The 16,408-nt window shown below is 53.2% G+C and overlaps 6 protein-coding genes across 6 annotated transcripts; 5 read left to right on the top strand and 1 right to left on the bottom strand.

Annotated features, from left to right (window-relative positions):
- The first annotated feature begins 2,494 nt into the window (after positions 1-2,494).
- On the top strand, positions 2,495-3,704 carry BO70DRAFT_333375 (dihydrodipicolinate synthase family protein). The gene is made up of 2 exons (XM_025540973.1): positions 2,495-2,550; positions 2,602-3,704. Exon 2 carries the CDS (start codon positions 2,603-2,605, stop codon positions 3,608-3,610), a length of 1,008 nt encoding a protein of 335 aa, XP_025401072.1. The 5' UTR covers positions 2,495-2,550; position 2,602; the 3' UTR covers positions 3,611-3,704.
- Positions 3,705-4,091: 387 nt separating this feature from the next.
- met2 (homoserine O-acetyltransferase) lies at positions 4,092-6,153 on the bottom strand. The gene is made up of 3 exons (XM_025542807.1): positions 6,015-6,153; positions 5,552-5,942; positions 4,092-5,493 (listed from the first exon to the last, which is right to left on the bottom strand). The coding sequence occupies exons 1-3, from the start codon at positions 6,049-6,051 to the stop codon at positions 4,455-4,457; spliced, it is 1,467 nt and encodes a 488-aa protein (XP_025401071.1). The 5' UTR covers positions 6,052-6,153; the 3' UTR covers positions 4,092-4,454.
- A 371-nt stretch (positions 6,154-6,524) lies between these two features.
- nop12 (rRNA-processing protein NOP12) lies at positions 6,525-8,513 on the top strand. Its single transcript, XM_025542806.1, has 2 exons — positions 6,525-6,726; positions 6,797-8,513. The coding sequence occupies exons 1-2, from the start codon at positions 6,643-6,645 to the stop codon at positions 8,255-8,257; spliced, it is 1,545 nt and encodes a 514-aa protein (XP_025401070.1). The 5' UTR covers positions 6,525-6,642; the 3' UTR covers positions 8,258-8,513.
- A 659-nt stretch (positions 8,514-9,172) lies between these two features.
- Positions 9,173-11,582, top strand: BO70DRAFT_360547 (prephenate dehydrogenase (NADP(+))). Its single transcript, XM_025542805.1, has 7 exons — positions 9,173-9,436; positions 9,831-9,891; positions 9,949-10,060; positions 10,129-10,277; positions 10,333-10,932; positions 11,023-11,154; positions 11,304-11,582. Exons 1-7 carry the CDS (start codon positions 9,342-9,344, stop codon positions 11,460-11,462), a joined length of 1,308 nt encoding a protein of 435 aa, XP_025401069.1. The 5' UTR covers positions 9,173-9,341; the 3' UTR covers positions 11,463-11,582.
- A 353-nt stretch (positions 11,583-11,935) lies between these two features.
- lysF (homoaconitase LysF) lies at positions 11,936-14,557 on the top strand. The gene is made up of 4 exons (XM_025542804.1): positions 11,936-11,976; positions 12,042-12,612; positions 12,674-12,952; positions 13,007-14,557. Exons 1-4 carry the CDS (start codon positions 11,965-11,967, stop codon positions 14,416-14,418), a joined length of 2,274 nt encoding a protein of 757 aa, XP_025401068.1. The 5' UTR covers positions 11,936-11,964; the 3' UTR covers positions 14,419-14,557.
- A 347-nt stretch (positions 14,558-14,904) lies between these two features.
- Positions 14,905-16,374, top strand: BO70DRAFT_311661 (DSD1 family PLP-dependent enzyme). Its single transcript, XM_025540192.1, has one exon. It carries the CDS (start codon positions 15,153-15,155, stop codon positions 16,269-16,271), a length of 1,119 nt encoding a protein of 372 aa, XP_025401067.1. The 5' UTR covers positions 14,905-15,152; the 3' UTR covers positions 16,272-16,374.
- Positions 16,375-16,408: the final 34 nt, after the last annotated feature.

The raw sequence follows: 16,408 nt of genomic DNA, 5'->3' as shown, positions 1-16,408 counted from the left end.
GATTCTATGTCTATATAGCCCGGCTGCTTGCGCAGCGGTATTGTAGAATTATATTTTCTTTATTATATTATTCTAGAAGTTAATAATTATAAGTCTGATTAGTTATACTGTTTGATTCTCTTTTATATTACTGTTAAAAATCTTTATTAAATTATTAATTTCTTTCTCTAACATGAATTCCTCACCTTCTCGTAGGCGGGATTATTTAGGTGCTGCCCAAGCATCTGTATTTATAAGCCCGGTTAGCTACACCGTTTGATTCTCTTTCACACCGCCGTTGAAAAGTCTTTATCAAATCGTTGAATCTACCCCTGACCAACCGAATCTTGACCGGTTGTTGCCCCTTCCTGATTAGGAAATTGTGAAGCCACACAGGTATCAGAATCAGCAAGAATGACCGACGTATTGAAGATCTCTGTGGTGTTGAAGTTGCCATGTGACTGGAGAGGATGGATTGAAAATATTAAAGCAGCGGCCAGGGCACACCAGCCAGGTATATAAAAATATATTAATCCAGATCAGGAAGTGCCTACGCCTGTGAGCAAGAAAGTATTCACCTTGACTACTGCAGATATGATCGATGATAATCTTATCTAGAATCCTAGCATAAAAGCGCTATATTAAATTAAGAAGAGAATTTATAAGAAAGAGAAGACAGTTATCCAGTCAAAGCTCAAGATTATTGGGAAGATTAATCTTATAATAATAAGGGCGATCGCCAACGAGTTCAAATCTCTGATTAGAAAGATGCAAGAATCACGGGGAAAACTTTGTATTCTGCAGAAATAATTCTAAATATTAGATCTAGTACTTCAAGAAGACTGCAGACAGCGCTATAAAGAAATCTGCAGCAGTATATGATATACAAGTATAGAAGCATGACTGAAAGTATTAAATAAGATTATTTTCGAAGCCAAGGATCTCAATATAACTGATGTATACAGAACAGGAGGATTATCAGACTTCTTTCTTGCTGTAATAAATAGAGTATACAGATACTTGGGCAGCACCTAAATGATCCCGCCTACAAGAAGGCGAGGAATTCACGTTGGAGGAAGAAATTAACAATTTGATAAAGATTTTTAATAGTAATATAAAAGAGAATCAAATAATATAGCAAATCAGGCTCACAACTATCAACTCTAGAATAATAAAGCAAAGAAGATCTAATTCTACGATACTGCTGCGCAAGCAGCCGGGCCATATAGACATAGAATCAGGCAGAAACAAGGCATACATGAAGTCATATATAAAGTCATATATGAGATGATTCAGGTGATCGTCGGGGGTACGTCAACCAAAGGGCTAAATCCTATTCCGCCATCATGCTAAGCCCTCGTTCCAATCAATAATTACTCCCCGATACCTATATAGAGGGCCGAAAGGGCCAATCCTGCGAATACGTGATGCATCTAACCCTTAAGGCGTATACAGCGTGGCGCAGTGGAAGCGTAGGTGATTGCAAATGAACCCTGTTAATCCCTGACATGTCAGGAGTAGTATATAATACTTTATAACATCTCTCGCCACAGTTTCCTCCACGATTCCCGAAAACGACGTGTGCTGATCCCTATTGTCAAGTGTTAACTGAATCGGCAGCTTTTTTAAGGCACTGGCATACCATCCTCAATCTGCAAGAGAGCCCTGCGGCGGAATGCCCGGTGGCGACCGGCATCACGCAGGGCTCGCCATCATCACCGATCTTTTACCTCTTCTACGATGCCGACCTTCTTAGGCGTTCCCGGGCCTTTTGAGACATCACTTTCTTCAAGATATGCATTCGAGTGGCTCCTTTATTGGGACTTTATCTCAATGTAGACGACAACGTTATGCTTGTGGGATTCGACGAGGAGATACAGGTGGTCGTGAAGGAGCTGGGTGGCAGGCTTGGTCTGTATGGGGTAATGGATGGGGTGGTGAAAATGGTGATGGCGGAGCCGGCGGGGAGCGCGTCGATGGCGACTTTTTAGGCTTCTGGGTCGGGGGAGCCATTGTGCTTGCTGCTGGGTACGTATATATGTCTAAAGTAGATGAGATTTGAGAAGCAGGTCGGGGAGAGGCAGAAATTGGATTATAAAAGAGAAGCTTACCGTGGCCGGGCTCTGCGGGGTCATTAGCCGATCCGGCGTGGTATACTACAACTTTACAAGATGGCAATGGTATATTAATGGTGGAAGAACAGACATGTGCAAGAATCCCTTTGTTCTGTTCTCGACTCGAATCAGGGGGTTTTCTTACCCAATCCTTTGCTTTTCTTTCCTCGTTTCCAATTACCGACCCTTCTGCTCGAAAACGCTGCAGTCGGCGTTTGATACCGACCAAACAGGAAACTCAGCCACCGACGGACTATCATTGGTGGAGAAATAGCTCCGGGACGGTGGAGACGTGGGATGATACGAAACCGTACGGCCGGCCACGCGGGGTAAATGAGGGGTGATTGATGGCTCTATATAAATCTCCGGTGCAACACGCCTCTTCCACCACGACTATTGATCAATTCCACATCACACTAACCTGTTTACACGCATTGACTCACACCACAGCTATCAAGTACGTTTCCCCCCCTCTAACCCATCTCCAGCTCACTTCTAACCTCCTCAGAATGACCCGCACCCCCCTCCGCCCGGGCGTCTACGCCCCAACCATGACCTTTTTTACTCCCTCCACCGAAGACCTCGACATCCCCACCATCCGGCGCCATGCCGTCCGGCTCGCCAAAGCCGGTCTTGTCGGACTCGTCTGTATGGGCTCCAACGGCGAAGCCGTCCACCTCACGCGATCCGAACGTCAAACCGTCATCAGCGAAACCCGGTCCGCCCTGGTCGAAGCTGGATTCTCCAACGTGCCAGTCATCGCGGGGGCCTCGGAACAGTCCATCCGGGGCACAATTGACCTGTGCAGTGAATCCGCGTCCGCCGGGGCCGAATACGCCCTGATCGTGCCACCCAGTTACTACCGCTACGCCGTGGGCAACGACGACACCCTGTACGAGTTCTTCACCGCAGTGGCCGATAAGTCGCCCATCCCGATCATTCTCTACAACTACCCGGGTGCGGTGGCGGGAATTGATATGGACTCGGATCTGATCATCAAGATCTCGCAGCACCCGAATATCGTGGGGACGAAGTTTACTTGCGCGAACACAGGGAAGTTGACCCGCGTGGCATCGGCGTTGCACGCTATTGTCCCCGCGTCGTCGTTAGGGCCGAAGGAGAGGAAGTTCCCCAAGACCAAGGCCGTCGAGAATCATCCGTATGTGGCGTTCGGGGGCATTGCGGATTTCTCCCTGCAGACGTTGGTATCGGGCGGGTCGGCTATCCTGGCCGGAGGCGCAAATGTTATCCCGAAGCTATGTGTGAGGATTTTTGACTTGTGGGGAGAGGGGAAATTCGCAGAGGCCATGGAGGCACAGGAGCTATTGAGTAAGGCTGACTGGGTACTTACAAAGGCAGCTATCCCGGGCACGAAGAGTGCCATTCAGAGCTATTATGGGTATGGAGGGTTCCCGCGCAAGCCGTTGGGCCGGTTGGACGCCAAGCAGGCGGAGGAGGTCGCGGAGAAGATTAAGGATGCCATGGATGTCGAGCTGTCGTTGCCGGATATTGCTTAGACGTGTAAATTAGCGTGCCCTGTGTCTAGGTTGGTGTGACTACAACGAGTGTGATGCAAATTGCTGGACCCCCACGCTAACTGTGTACTTTGGCACAGCCAAGAGCAGCCATGCTGACTGATTGGTGGACAAACTCATCTAATCTGGCTGAATCCTAAGTACATAACAGTAGGAGCGCTCAGTCGCGTCGAGCTTAGAGCAGACTCACCGCCCCCATAAGTAGACTAAGCTCTGTCGATTCGGCAAAGTACTAATAGTGACGGGTGTGTTTGACTTTGGTGAGTACTGCAGGAGATGGATGGATGGATGCACAGCAGCGTTGGGCTTGGCGGGAGTGGGCCGATGCAAGAGCTGTGGTTTCCAGCAGCCATAGTAAGCTGTAACGTAGGTTTACAAGCCCAGGCGGGAGAGCTTGTGGCTGAGAGGCTTCAGAGGTGCGGTTACGATTAAGATTAAGTGTACCCCTAGGCCTGGGGGGGCATTACATGGAAACATTTGCTATTCTCCATATGTATCTATGTATGATCAAACTCTTTTGTATGAAAGGTCGCCTACCACCCTTGAGCACTTTTCCCAAGGGCTATCTGATAGAGAGCAGTTGGATGCTTCTTTTACAGCCGTATCTGTAGAGATTAATAAGAGAGGCAGTTAATGCTCATCTCTCCGGCTGGAGATAAAATAATGAAGAACAAGACTGCAGGCGCCTGATCACGGCGGGGTCCGAAGCCGCCGGCGTGCCCTCTCTTTGCCGAGAGACAGGCCGAGGCATACTTCCCTCTGCTGGATATCAGGCAGACAATAAAAGGCTGTAATCCGCCAGTTGTTATCGGGACTGCAAGTCAGTTTACCACGCCGTGATGTCTTCTACCTCTGCTTCACCGAACGTGCTGCTCTTCGTTAGCTTATTCACTCCGTCCGCAACCAGGACTCCTTCGGCAGGAGCCTTGGACATGATGTCGGGCAAAACTTCGCGGAAAAACTCGAGTATATAGCGGTTGACCTGTTCAAACTGGAGGAGAAACGCGTCGTGGCCTTCGGGGCTCTCAATCCGTCGAAGGCGCGAGTCAGGAATGCCTGCCGCAACTTCTTGCTGTTCCTCAAAGGTAAACAGTCCGTCACTCTCAATCCCCAATACCAGAGCGGGCTGTTCGATCTGGGACAAGGCCTCTCGGATGGGGTTCTCCGACGTCGAACTGACTCGGTGTCTCGACACGTCGTGTGTGTCCAGCTTGCGGGTAATGGCAATATAGCAGTTGGCATCGAATCGCTTCACAAACTTCTCTCCCTGGTACCGGAGGTACGACTGCGCTGAGAAGTAAGTTGGGAGACGTTTCTGAGAGCTATTGGTCTCAATTGTCTTGCTGAAAGTCTTGGCCCCGGAAAACTGCGGGTCCTGGAACTGAATCTCAGACTGTTGGACTTCCTGTTGGGGGGTAGGTGAGCTGCGCTCACTGCCCCGGTGTCCGTCATTGTGAATGGCCCAATGCTCGTTAGGGGGGGTCGGCAACCTTTCGGTGCCATTGATGGTCTGCTGCTTAGAGGGATCCGGCACATTTCTGCCGAAGCGGGACTCGAACGAGTTACGGCTGCGGTATGTAAGAAGAGCCGACATGCGCGCAGCGCCAAGTCCTGTGGCCGGCGGGTTGTCGAACGGAAAGTAACCATCCTCATACTTCGGGTCACTATAGATACTCTGGCGTTGAGCCTCGCCCCAGCTGATGCACCAGGCAGAGTGACGAGCAGAAGTCGCAATCGGGACAATGGCGCGGACATAGTCCTTTCCAAAGTAGGCATACTCCAAGGTAAGCATGCCGCCCATGGAGCCGCCCACCACAGCTGCAATCTGGCGGACACCCAAGTCGTCCAGCACAATCTTATGGATTCTAGTCTGTATAAGCCGAGCGTCCCATTGATGAACTTTAGTAAGGGACAGTGACTTACTTCACATCATCACGGACCGTAGTGAGAGGGAATTCCGGACCATACAAGCCCTGCTCCGGGTCACCATTTTTGTAGGTCACAGCGCTGGCGCTTCCGTACGGACTTCCCAAGCTGTTCAGGCAGATGACATAAAACCGGGAAGTGTCGAAGGCCTGTCCAGGCCCACCAAGCAGAGGACCCCACCAGTCTGCCACATCCGCACTCCCACTGAGAGCATGGCAAATCACCAATGCATTGTCGCGCTCCGGGGAAAGTTCGCCTCGCGTGGTGTAGGCCACGGGTACATTGTGCAAAGTCACGCCCGACTCGAGGGTAAAGGAAGGAACAACGACGATGGATTGTTCAGTGATCAGCCCGGAATAGGGATTTTCAGGTTGCGCGTCGACCCTCTCTACGGGATTTAGTAGCCGTCCAGATCAAAATGGCAGGGGGATGGGGAAAGCAGGATTGGGGGAGAACTGACGGAGTTGCCCAGGAGTAGCGGATGGCTTGGCGACCATAAGTGCGGTTATTGGGCGGGTTGAGGATGGGAAGACAGAGAAGAGGAGATGGCAAAAAAAAAGGAGGGGGGAGGAATAGAGGAATAATGTAGGAGATCAAACTATTACGTAGGAAAGGCGATGACGGCAAGCGGCCGGCTCTTATCGTCCAAGTTTTCCGCCGTGACTCATACGCCATTTCCGGCCAATCAAAATGCCCCCGAATCGCCGTCATCGGCTCCCACTGAGTACGGTCACGTGGGTTATGGCGTGCGGAGTACAACAGCAACGACAACCACATAAAGTCACATGACCATGTTTGACAGTCAAGCACGTGATCTATCACGTGTCAGATTCCCACAGCCACCAGGATGGCACAGCCACTGTCAGGCTCCGGCGTTATCAGCCCCACGTGACCACCCCCAGGTGCTATCGCCAAGACTAGTCCGGGAAAAAAAAAAGAGAGAAAACGGAAAAAGAATGAAAAGTCGGAATCAAGACGCCAAGGCAGCAAAAGTCTAGAAGCTCGACAGTAGCACATCTGCCGGTCACCCCCCCTCTGGCCTCTCCATTATTTACTACACAGGGAAGGGATCCCTAGAAGTTATCGTCATGGGCAAGAAAGATGCCTCTCTTCCCCTCCTGGGGGGAAGCGCCTCCATGGATCCAGCTCTAGCTGCTTTGTTCCAGACCAGTGTGCGTAACATATCATCCATGTCGCCCACAGATATCCTTGAGACTAACAGTGCCCAATTGGGCATCTTAGGCTGGCCCAGTAAAGCCCCCGACGATCACAGCTCCCCTTCCCTTCCCCAAGCGGGCCGCGGAGAAGGATGAGGACGAGGATGCCGAGGAGGAGATTTCGGAACCGGAGGACGACGAGATGCTCGAGGCTCCGGAAGCTGAGAGCGATGCTGGCAGTGAGCCGACTCCGGTGGCTGCCGATGCCTCCACCCGAAAACGCAAGAGAACCGCCGGCGAGGACGTTGAGGATACATACATGCGCCGCATAGAGAAGGAGCAGAAAAAGGAAGATGACAAGCGCCAGAAGGAGAAGTCTAAGCGACAGAAGACTTCCGATGGCGAGCAAGACCAGGGAACGACAGAAGAGGAGTCCGAAGGCGGCGAGGAGAGCTCGGAGGATGAGGAGGAGGAGAAAACGGCGGTCCCGAAGCATGAGAGCCAGGGTGGCGATGCCGAATCCAAGGAAGTTGATAAGTCCAACCGGACGGTGTTCCTGGGCAACGTGTCTAGCGAGGCCATCAAGTCTAAAACGGCGAAGAAGACCCTCCTCAAGCACATGGCGTCCTTCTTCTCTACGCTCCCCGAGTCTACGGGGCCTCACAAGGTGGAGTCAATCCGCTTCCGCTCTACGGCCTTTTCTAGCGGTGGCCTGCTTCCCAAGCGAGCTTCGTTTGCCAACCAGGATGTTCTGGACGACACGACCCCCTGCACCAACGCATACGTTGTCTACAGCTCCGTGCAAGCAGCGCGGAAGGCGCCCGCGGCGCTGAACGGCACGGTCGTCCTGGACCGGCATCTGCGTGTCGACAGTGTCGCGCATCCAGCCGCGACCGATCACAAGCGGTGTGTGTTTGTGGGTAACCTGGATTTCATGGACAACGAGACCAAGCCGGATGACGAAAACAAAAAGAAGAAGAGAGAGCCCGCCGATGTGGAAGAGGGTCTTTGGCGGCACTTCAATGCGCACACAGGTGGCTCGAAGAAGGACAAATCAAAGAACAACATTGAGTCGGTTCGGGTGGTCCGGGACCGTGCCACTCGTGTCGGCAAAGGATTTGCCTACGTCCAGTTTTATGATCAGAATTGCGTGGAGGAGGCTCTTTTGCTGAATGGTAAGCAATATCCGCCCATGCTCCCGCGTAAACTTCGCGTGGTGCGAGCCAAGAGGCCCCAGAAGAGGCGCGAGGACAATGGCGGCCAAGGAAAGTCCCTGGCCAACTCCGATAAGACCCTCCAGGGTCGCGCTGGGCGACTCTTTGGCCGAGCCGGTGCCGCCAAGCTGAAGGCCGCGGGAAAGACTTCCATCTCGCAGAATTCGCTGGTGTTCGAAGGTCATCGAGCCACTGAAGGCGGTGCTTCGCGCATCCGGGTCAAGACCAAGAGCCGTGGTTCGAAGGGCAAGCCAAACAACCGCAGCAGCAAGCGGGCTGCGGCCTACGCAGCCGCTGGAGGGAGGAAGGGGAAGATGGCTCAGTCTTCATAAACGGCAAGGACACTGAGGTTCGATCGGGGCGCACGGTGTATAGATCTTTTCTTGATGCAATTTATTCCACGGCCATGTTCTAGCAGCTAAAAAGCAAATCGGCAAACTGGGGCGGAAATCAATACAACCAACGGTAGAAAAATTACTAGTACTCACTCCATCCTGACTTCTCGGTCGTGTATGTGGCAGAAATAGAGTGGAGAAGAAAAGATATGGAGTAACTAGTCCATGTGATGATACTGGTTGAATATTGCTGGAAATTCAGTGAGATTCACTAATACAACTAAGTCTGGGGAAATGAGAGACGAAGGTCGGCTACAGTGCGATGGCGGGGTAATATACCTGTACCTTAATCAGTATCAGTAGTAGGTACTTTGGATTTCTTTGTCCGTATTGCAGACTGCATAGGTTGAAATGAGGATTTTATGATGCAGGTAATGAGTATACTAGTTGCATTAAGAGGTGAGGACCCGCAACGATGTCTCACCGCCTTGGCAGTACCTAGTGCAACGACCAAACACATGTAACCAAAACACATGACCATTTAGATGAAGAGTCCTCTGACACATTCAGCTCCACGTAGATTTATTTAGATTGATAAGACTTGAGTAACAGTGGCCGAGCAATATTAATGGAATATGGAGGACAAGAAAGAAAAGTAGGAAGTCAATGCGGCCGCCGTTGGCTTGGGTACAGAAAATGAATGGCGCGTGGCCTACCCACTGTGGCTCATCTCCTGATTGGCTGGCCGTCGGCCCTCGGTCGTGCCCGGCCTGGAACAGCCTGAGGCTGTCAACGACTCGGCGTCGATGAATCATAATCTGACAGCCGGGGTAACACTGAATGCGTAATATTATTGGCGCCGCGTCGGGTCGCAGTCGGGCCGGAGTCGAGCTTCCAAGCACTATTTAAATTTTTCTGCCGCGTCCTCAGCTTTCTATCTTCCACTCCTCAACCAGACCCAAGCAGGCAAACAGCAGCAAGACTCCGTGCCTTGTGTGCTGGTTCACTCATTGGCCCAACTGAGTTTGTTAAACGGCATCCATCGGTTCTCACCAACAGGACTGAAGGACTTCCAGCCAAGATGGGCTTCACCAAGGAGACTGCCTCCATTGGCATCATCGGAATGGGAGACATGGGCAAGATGTACGCCCTTCGTCTCAGCGAAGCAGGTTGGAGGTAATGATGTTCTGATGTTCCTTCTGGTGTTTTCAACAATATGCCCTCGTGGTCTGCTTTTAATAATAGGTAAGCCTTCTACCCCTCATATCTTCCCCCCTCCACGCCTTCGCCTCCCCGTTTGGATGATGACTTGAGTGCATTTGGCTCGAGCATGGACTGGTAGCTAGCTTCCTACCCATTCTGGCGGTTGCAAATCTGCCAGTCCGTCAATGATGTAACATCTCAGCTACCTTACTTTTTTTTGTCTGAAACCAAAAACCAATCTTTGATTCGTCTCCGTTATCTGCTGTTTTGATTTCGTACTAATATTTCTATCTATCAGGACTTTACTTCGTATTTTTTTTAGAGCTTAATTAGCTGTACTGACTATTTATATTATTTTTTATAAAAGGATTAATGCATGTGACAAACTTGATCTTTATGAGGATCTACAGAAGGAATTTAAATCCCAAGTATGTTTTGACTCGCAGCTCATGCTGTCTATACATAAACTCATTACTTTTTGAAAGAAAGGTGTTACTATCCTTCCGAACGGGCACCTGGTTTCAAGGGTTAGCGATTATATCATATACAGTGTAGAAGCCGGTGTGATCGACAGGGTAGTGGCTGAGTATGGCCCATGTATGTCCTTTTCAACGCGAGGCTGCGTCCTTACTTCCGCGAATAATGCCTGTCTGACTTGTCGAAAGCTACCAAGGTCGGCGCAATTGTTGGAGGCCAAACGTCCTGCAAGGCTCCTGAGCTCGCTGCATTCGATAAGCACCTCCCCCCGGATGTAGAAGTCGTGTCCTGCCATTCGCTCCACGGCCCTAAAGTCAATCCCAAAGGTCAACCTCTGGTATGCCTTTTGCTGAATGCCATCAACGGGCCTAGTATGATAACGCTGTGTCTAGGTCCTGATCAAGCACCGCGCCTCGGATGAGAGCCTTGACTTTGTGCGAGAAGTCCTATCATGCTTTGAATCCGAATTCGTTCTCCTCACGGGAGAGATGCATGACCGTATTACTGCCGATACCCAAGCTGTCACCCATGCCGCTTTCCTCAGCATGGGAACCGCGTGGCAGGCAAACCAGCAGTTCCCGTGGGAAATCAACCGCTGGGTGGGAGGCATTGAGAACGTCAAGATTAACATTACATTGCGCATCTACTCCAACAAGTGGCACGTTTATGCCGGTCTTGCCATTCTCAACCCGGCCGCGAAGAAGCAAATCCGGCAGTACGCCGAGTCGGTGACGGAGCTCTACAAGCTTATGATCGAGGGGCGGCGCGAGGAGCTCAAGCGTCGCGTCAAGGCTGCAGGAGAGGCCGTGTTTAAGGCGGGCACAGATGGGCAGGATCTGCTGTTAAAGGACCAAGTCCTTGACCAATTCTCGCTGTCAAACAGGGCTCGTGAGGAATCTCCCCCAAACAGCCATCTCAGTCTGCTGGCCATTGTCGATTGTTGGTCTAAACTTGGAATTGTCCCATACGACCATATGATCTGTTCTACACCTGTGAGTGCCTCTCGGCTAAATACCCACCCATACCCTAAAACCAAATGCTCCATTGTTTCATCTAACTAACTGCGGCGGTCCGACATGCAGCTCTTTCGTCTCTGGCTGGGTGTCACGGAATACCTGTTTCGTAATCCCGACATTCTTGAACAGGCATTGGACACCGCCATCGACGATAAGACGTTCCGGTCCGATGACCTGGAGTTTACCTTTGCAGCTCGGGTAAGTACCGACTGTTCCCTTCAGTTTAGGGCCCCCACTCCCCCAGCCATGACCGCTTGCACGTCCCCTATCCTGCATTGCACGCATATAAGGGATAGACTTAAATGCTCTGACCTGCAGCATCCACTAACGTCACTCTTACCTCCCAGGCCTGGTCTGACTGCGTATCATTCGGCGATTTCGAGTCCTACCGCGACCGGTTCGAGCGGATCCAGCAGTACTTCGCTCCCCAATTCCCCGAGGCCGTGAAGCTGGGCAATGAGATGATGAAGACAATTTTGGAGAAGACGACTCCCGGAAACTCCTAGCATGGGCGGAAAGAGACAAACAGGGACTCGGCGCCGGCCCGATAGATAAGATCATGAGTACCATAATATTTGTCGGCATCTTAGTAATTATCATAATCATAATCATAATCATAAATCAAAGATCAAATTAAGCTAGATACCTTGATTACTCAAGATGAATGTCATTATTCTTGCCGATCTTATGCCTGGCCAATGATAATGGGTTTAAAGACGTTCTCCATAATCCGGTCCCTGATTCGCCCGGGCCGAAATAGACTTGGAGCCTTGGAGGCTCTCTCTCCACAGCCGCGGCGGGGACTGGCCCATGAGTCACCGCAAATGTTCGAATCCCCGATACCGGCTGCAGCGCCCTGCTTGGAAATGGCGAAAAGAGGCTTGGCTCGCCCCGGGTCACCTGACCCCCCCCAATCTCGATTCTGCGCGACCGACGTTGGAAACTTTTCCCTTTGCATCCCCGTCTTCAATTTTAATCACGAGCATGGCGACGCGTCTCACCACCGTGATGCGCAGGCCGGTGAGTACCGCTCTTTATCTGCCGACCACCCGACCACATACCAGATCTGACACCTGACTCCCCAGCTTTGGCCGAGGCGCATCCCAGCCATCGTGCTCCCGCACAGCATAATCCCTCAGCAACTTCGATCTGCTCCGACAGCCCTCCCATCACGCCCCCTCAGCACCACCGCCATCCGACGTGTCGATGCCTTCCCCTCCCAGCTCGAGAATGCCTCTCCCCTACCTCCCTCCGGAAAGCAGACCCTCACCGAGAAGATCGTCCAGCGCTATGCGGTTGGCCTTCCCGAAGGCAAGCTCGTCCGCAGCGGCGACTACATCAGTCTGGCCCCCCAGTATTGCATGACCCACGACAACTCGTGGCCCGTCGCCCTCAAGTTCATGTCCATGGGCGCCACCCACGTCCACAACCCCAAGCAGATCGTCATGACCCTTGACCATGACGTCCAAAACACCACCCCCGCCAACCTCAAGAAATACCAGCAGATCGAGGACTTCGCCAAGGAGCACGGCATCGACTTCTACCCCGCCGGTCGCGGTATCGGACACCAGGTCATGGTCGAGGAGGGATACGCGTTTCCCGGCACCATGGCGGTCGCTTCGGACAGCCATTCGAATCACTACGGAGGAGTCGGCTGTACGATCCATCCCTGTCTTTTAACACCTAACCCCATCAGACAGGCTAACCATTCTTTCAGGTCTCGGCACGGCGGTTGTGCGCACCGACGCCAGCAGTATCTGGGCGACGTCGCGGACATGGTGGCAGATTCCCCCCGTCGCGCGGGTGACCTTCACCGGAACCCTCCCCGTAGGCGTGACAGGCAAGGACGTGATCGTCGCGCTGTGCGGACTCTTCAACAGCGACGTTCTTAACCACGCCATCGAGTTCACTGGCTCTGAGGAGACTATGGCCAGTCTCCTGGTCGACAGCCGTCTGACCATCGCGAACATGACCACGGAATGGGGGGCATTGACAGGTCAGGATCCTGAATAATACCCCGGATCTTGGTGAATGATACTGACGTAAATAGGATTATTCCCGATTGACCGCACCCTGGAACGCTGGCTGCGCTACAAGGCCACCGAGGCCGCCATGCTTGATGACCGCACGACGCGCCAGCGCATCACCCATGAACGGATCGACGAGCTCTTCGCCAACCCCCTCGCCGCCGACCCCGACGCCCAATACGCCAAGCAGCTGTACCTCAACCTCTCCTCCCTCTCGCCCTACGTCTCCGGCCCCAACTCCGTTAAGGTGGCCACGCCCCTCAACGACCTCGTTCAGCAGAACATCAAGGTCAACCGCGCCTACATCGTCTCCTGCACCAACTCCCGCGCCTCCGATCTCGCCGCTGCTGCCAAGGTCTTTAGGGACGCAGCCCTCGCCAACCCCGGCACCACCCCCAAGATCGCCGACGGCGTCCAACTCTACATCGCCGCCGCCTCCGCCCCCGAACAAGAAGCTGCCGAAGCCAAAGGCGACTGGCAAGTTCTTCTCGACGCGGGCGCCCAGCCCCTGCCCGCTGGCTGCGGTCCCTGCATCGGCCTCGGCAAGGGCCTCCTTGAGCCCGGCGAAGTCGGCATCAGCGCCAGCAACCGCAACTTCAAGGGCCGCATGGGCTCCCGCGACGCGAAGGCCTACCTTGCCAGCCCTGAAGTCGTCGCCGCCAGTGCCCTCAGCGGTATCATCTCCGGACCCGGCTCCTACGAAGTCCCCACGGACTACACCGGCGTAGAATACGGCTTCGGCACAGGCCAGGCCCGCACAACCGAAAACGAACTAACCAACATCCTCGAACAAATGGAATCGCTCATCGACCGCGTTGAATCCTCTTCCGGCGATGGTGCCGGTGACAAATCCGCCACCGAGATCCTCCCGGGCTTCCCCGAGCGCATCACCGGCGAAATCATCTTCCTCGACGCGGACAACCTCGACACCGACAGCATCTACCCGGGTAAACTCACCTACCAAGACAACGTCTCCAAGTCCGACATGGCAGCCGCCTGCATGATGAACTACGACCCCGAGTTCGCCACCACCGCCCAGCCGAACGATATCGTCGTCGCCGGGTTCAACTTCGGATGCGGTTCGTCCAGAGAACAAGCTGCTACTGCTATCCTCGCGAAGCAGATCCCCCTTGTTGTGGCGGGCAGCTTCGGGAATATTTTTGCTCGGAACAGCATCAACAACGCGCTTATGGGCCTCGAGGTTCCTAGGCTGGTTGAGCGCCTGCGCGCGACCTTCGGAGAGCGTCAGCCTACCCGCCGCACTGGCTGGACTTTGACGTGGGATGTCAGGCGCAGTGTTGTTGAGGTCAAGGAGGGACAGGATGGTGAGAGCTGGACGGAGCAGGTGGGTGAGTTGCCGGCGAATGTGCAGGCGATCATTGCTGCTGGGGGGTTGGAGGCGTGGGTCAAGAACGAGGTTGCGAAAAAGGCGTGACGGACTAGCATTAGCATTGGCATTGGAGAGGTACTAGAGAGGTACTAGAGATGCTAGAGGGATGCTAGAGAGATGCTAGAGATAAATACTGTACACATATTATTATTAGAGATGGAAGTATTGCAATTAAGCTAAGAAGGGAGACGAAGTTCTTTAATCCCGAGAGATATGTATTAGTAGGGAGGTAAGTTATTATCCAAATTTAGGAGGTATACATACCGTGACCCTAGGCTCTTCACTCCTTTGGTATATATGATATATATTTTGTGAAACTTTCAATGAGACCTTGCTGCCTAATCTCATATTCCAAGGTCTTCTTTTCCCCCCCCTTACATTCTTTATCTTATACTATACAGAAGTGTGCGGAGTAAATATAGCCAACCGCAAACAGAGGGTGAGTGACTTATCAAAGTGGATATTTAGTGGAGGCGGGGTAGGGTAATGTATTATAGTATGTAGGGTTCTCCACCGCTTATCGCGGTCATTAATATTGTATCATGCATGTATTGTTTGTTGGCCGGTCCCCCCCTCCGCATTCCGCAAGGAAGCTCCCCTTGCGCACGGTGATAGATAGAGTTGATATAAGTATAAGTATATCCCCTCCTTCCCTTTCCTTCCTTCCTTCCTTTCTTCCTTCACTCGTCATCCCAACACCACCAGCCACCACCAGCCAAACACCACCAGCCAAACACCACCACCACAAACCCAACTAACCACCCAACCAACCAACAAAAATGCCCCCCTACGCCCCGACAATCGGCTCCCCGCTCACGACGCTCGACACACCCAGCATGATCGTCGACCTCGCACTGATGGAAAGCAACATCTCGAAGCTCTTCTCGACACTCCTCCCCACGGGCGTCTCGATCCGACCACACCTGAAAACCACCAAGAGCGCGATCCTAGCGCACCGACTGGTCGCCGCGGGGGCGACCGGCTGCTGCGTGGCCAAGGTATCAGAAGCAGAGGCGATCACGGCGGCGGGATTCACAGACATCCTGATCACGTGCGAGATCATCGGGGCGGCGAAGGTGAAGCGGCTGGCGGAGCTGGTGAAGAAGTATCCCGGGCGGCTGCGGGTGGTGGTGGACAGCGAGGCGGGGGCGCGGGCGATAGACGAGGCGCTGGAGGGGTTGGGGTTGGGGGAGAGGGAGGGGTTGGACGTGCTGGTGGATGTGGATGTGGGGTTGCATCGGACGGGGGTGCACGGGGAGGAGGCGGCGGTGGGGCTGGCGCGGGTGGTGGCGGGGCTGGGTCGGTTGCGGCTGATCGGGGTGCAGGGGTACGAGGGGCATTTGCAGCATGTGGGCGAGCGGGAGGAGCGGCGGAGGGCGTGTTTGGCGGCGATGGGGACTCTGGTTGGCACGGCGGACCGGCTGCGGCGGGAGGGCTTCGAGATCTCCGTCGTGACGACCGGAGGGACCGGCACCGCGGAGTTTTGCGCCTCCGTCCCCGGCGTCACCGAGTTGCAGCCCGGGTCGTTTATCTTCATGGATACGGATTATCGCGATGCCGTCGGGCGGTTTTATTCCAATAGTCTGACCGTCCTGGCGACCGTCGTTAGTCGCCAGGGGCGGAGGCAGGTCACGATCGATGCGGGGTTGAAGTCCTTGACTACCGATAGCGGGCTGGCGGAGTGTAAGGACCCCCGGTACAGCCATCGGAATCTCGGCGATGAGCATGGCGCGTTGACTTGGGACGAGGGAACCCCTGACCTACACATCGGGGATCGCGTCGAGATGATCCCAAGTCATATTGATCCGACTATCAATCTGCATGACTTTTATTACGCGCATCGGGATGGCGTCATTGAGGAGATCTGGCCCGTCGATTCGAGGGGTAAGGTGCAGTAAGTAGATTGGAATATGTTGACGGGGTCAGAAAATCCTCTACTACTGTTTCTCTATAACTAATATGTGGGAGTTATTCTTATCAAATCATACATATATACTTAACGAACCATGTGCTGGCCCTGCGGGTCGTTGCTGTG

This window comes from Aspergillus heteromorphus, assembly GCF_003184545.1.
Source record: "Aspergillus heteromorphus CBS 117.55 chromosome Unknown BO70scaffold_7, whole genome shotgun sequence".
In the NCBI taxonomy this organism is placed as follows: Eukaryota; Fungi; Ascomycota; class Eurotiomycetes; order Eurotiales; family Aspergillaceae; genus Aspergillus; species Aspergillus heteromorphus.
Note: the sequence above shows the minus strand (reverse complement) of the source record. Positions and strands in the feature narration are given on the sequence as shown.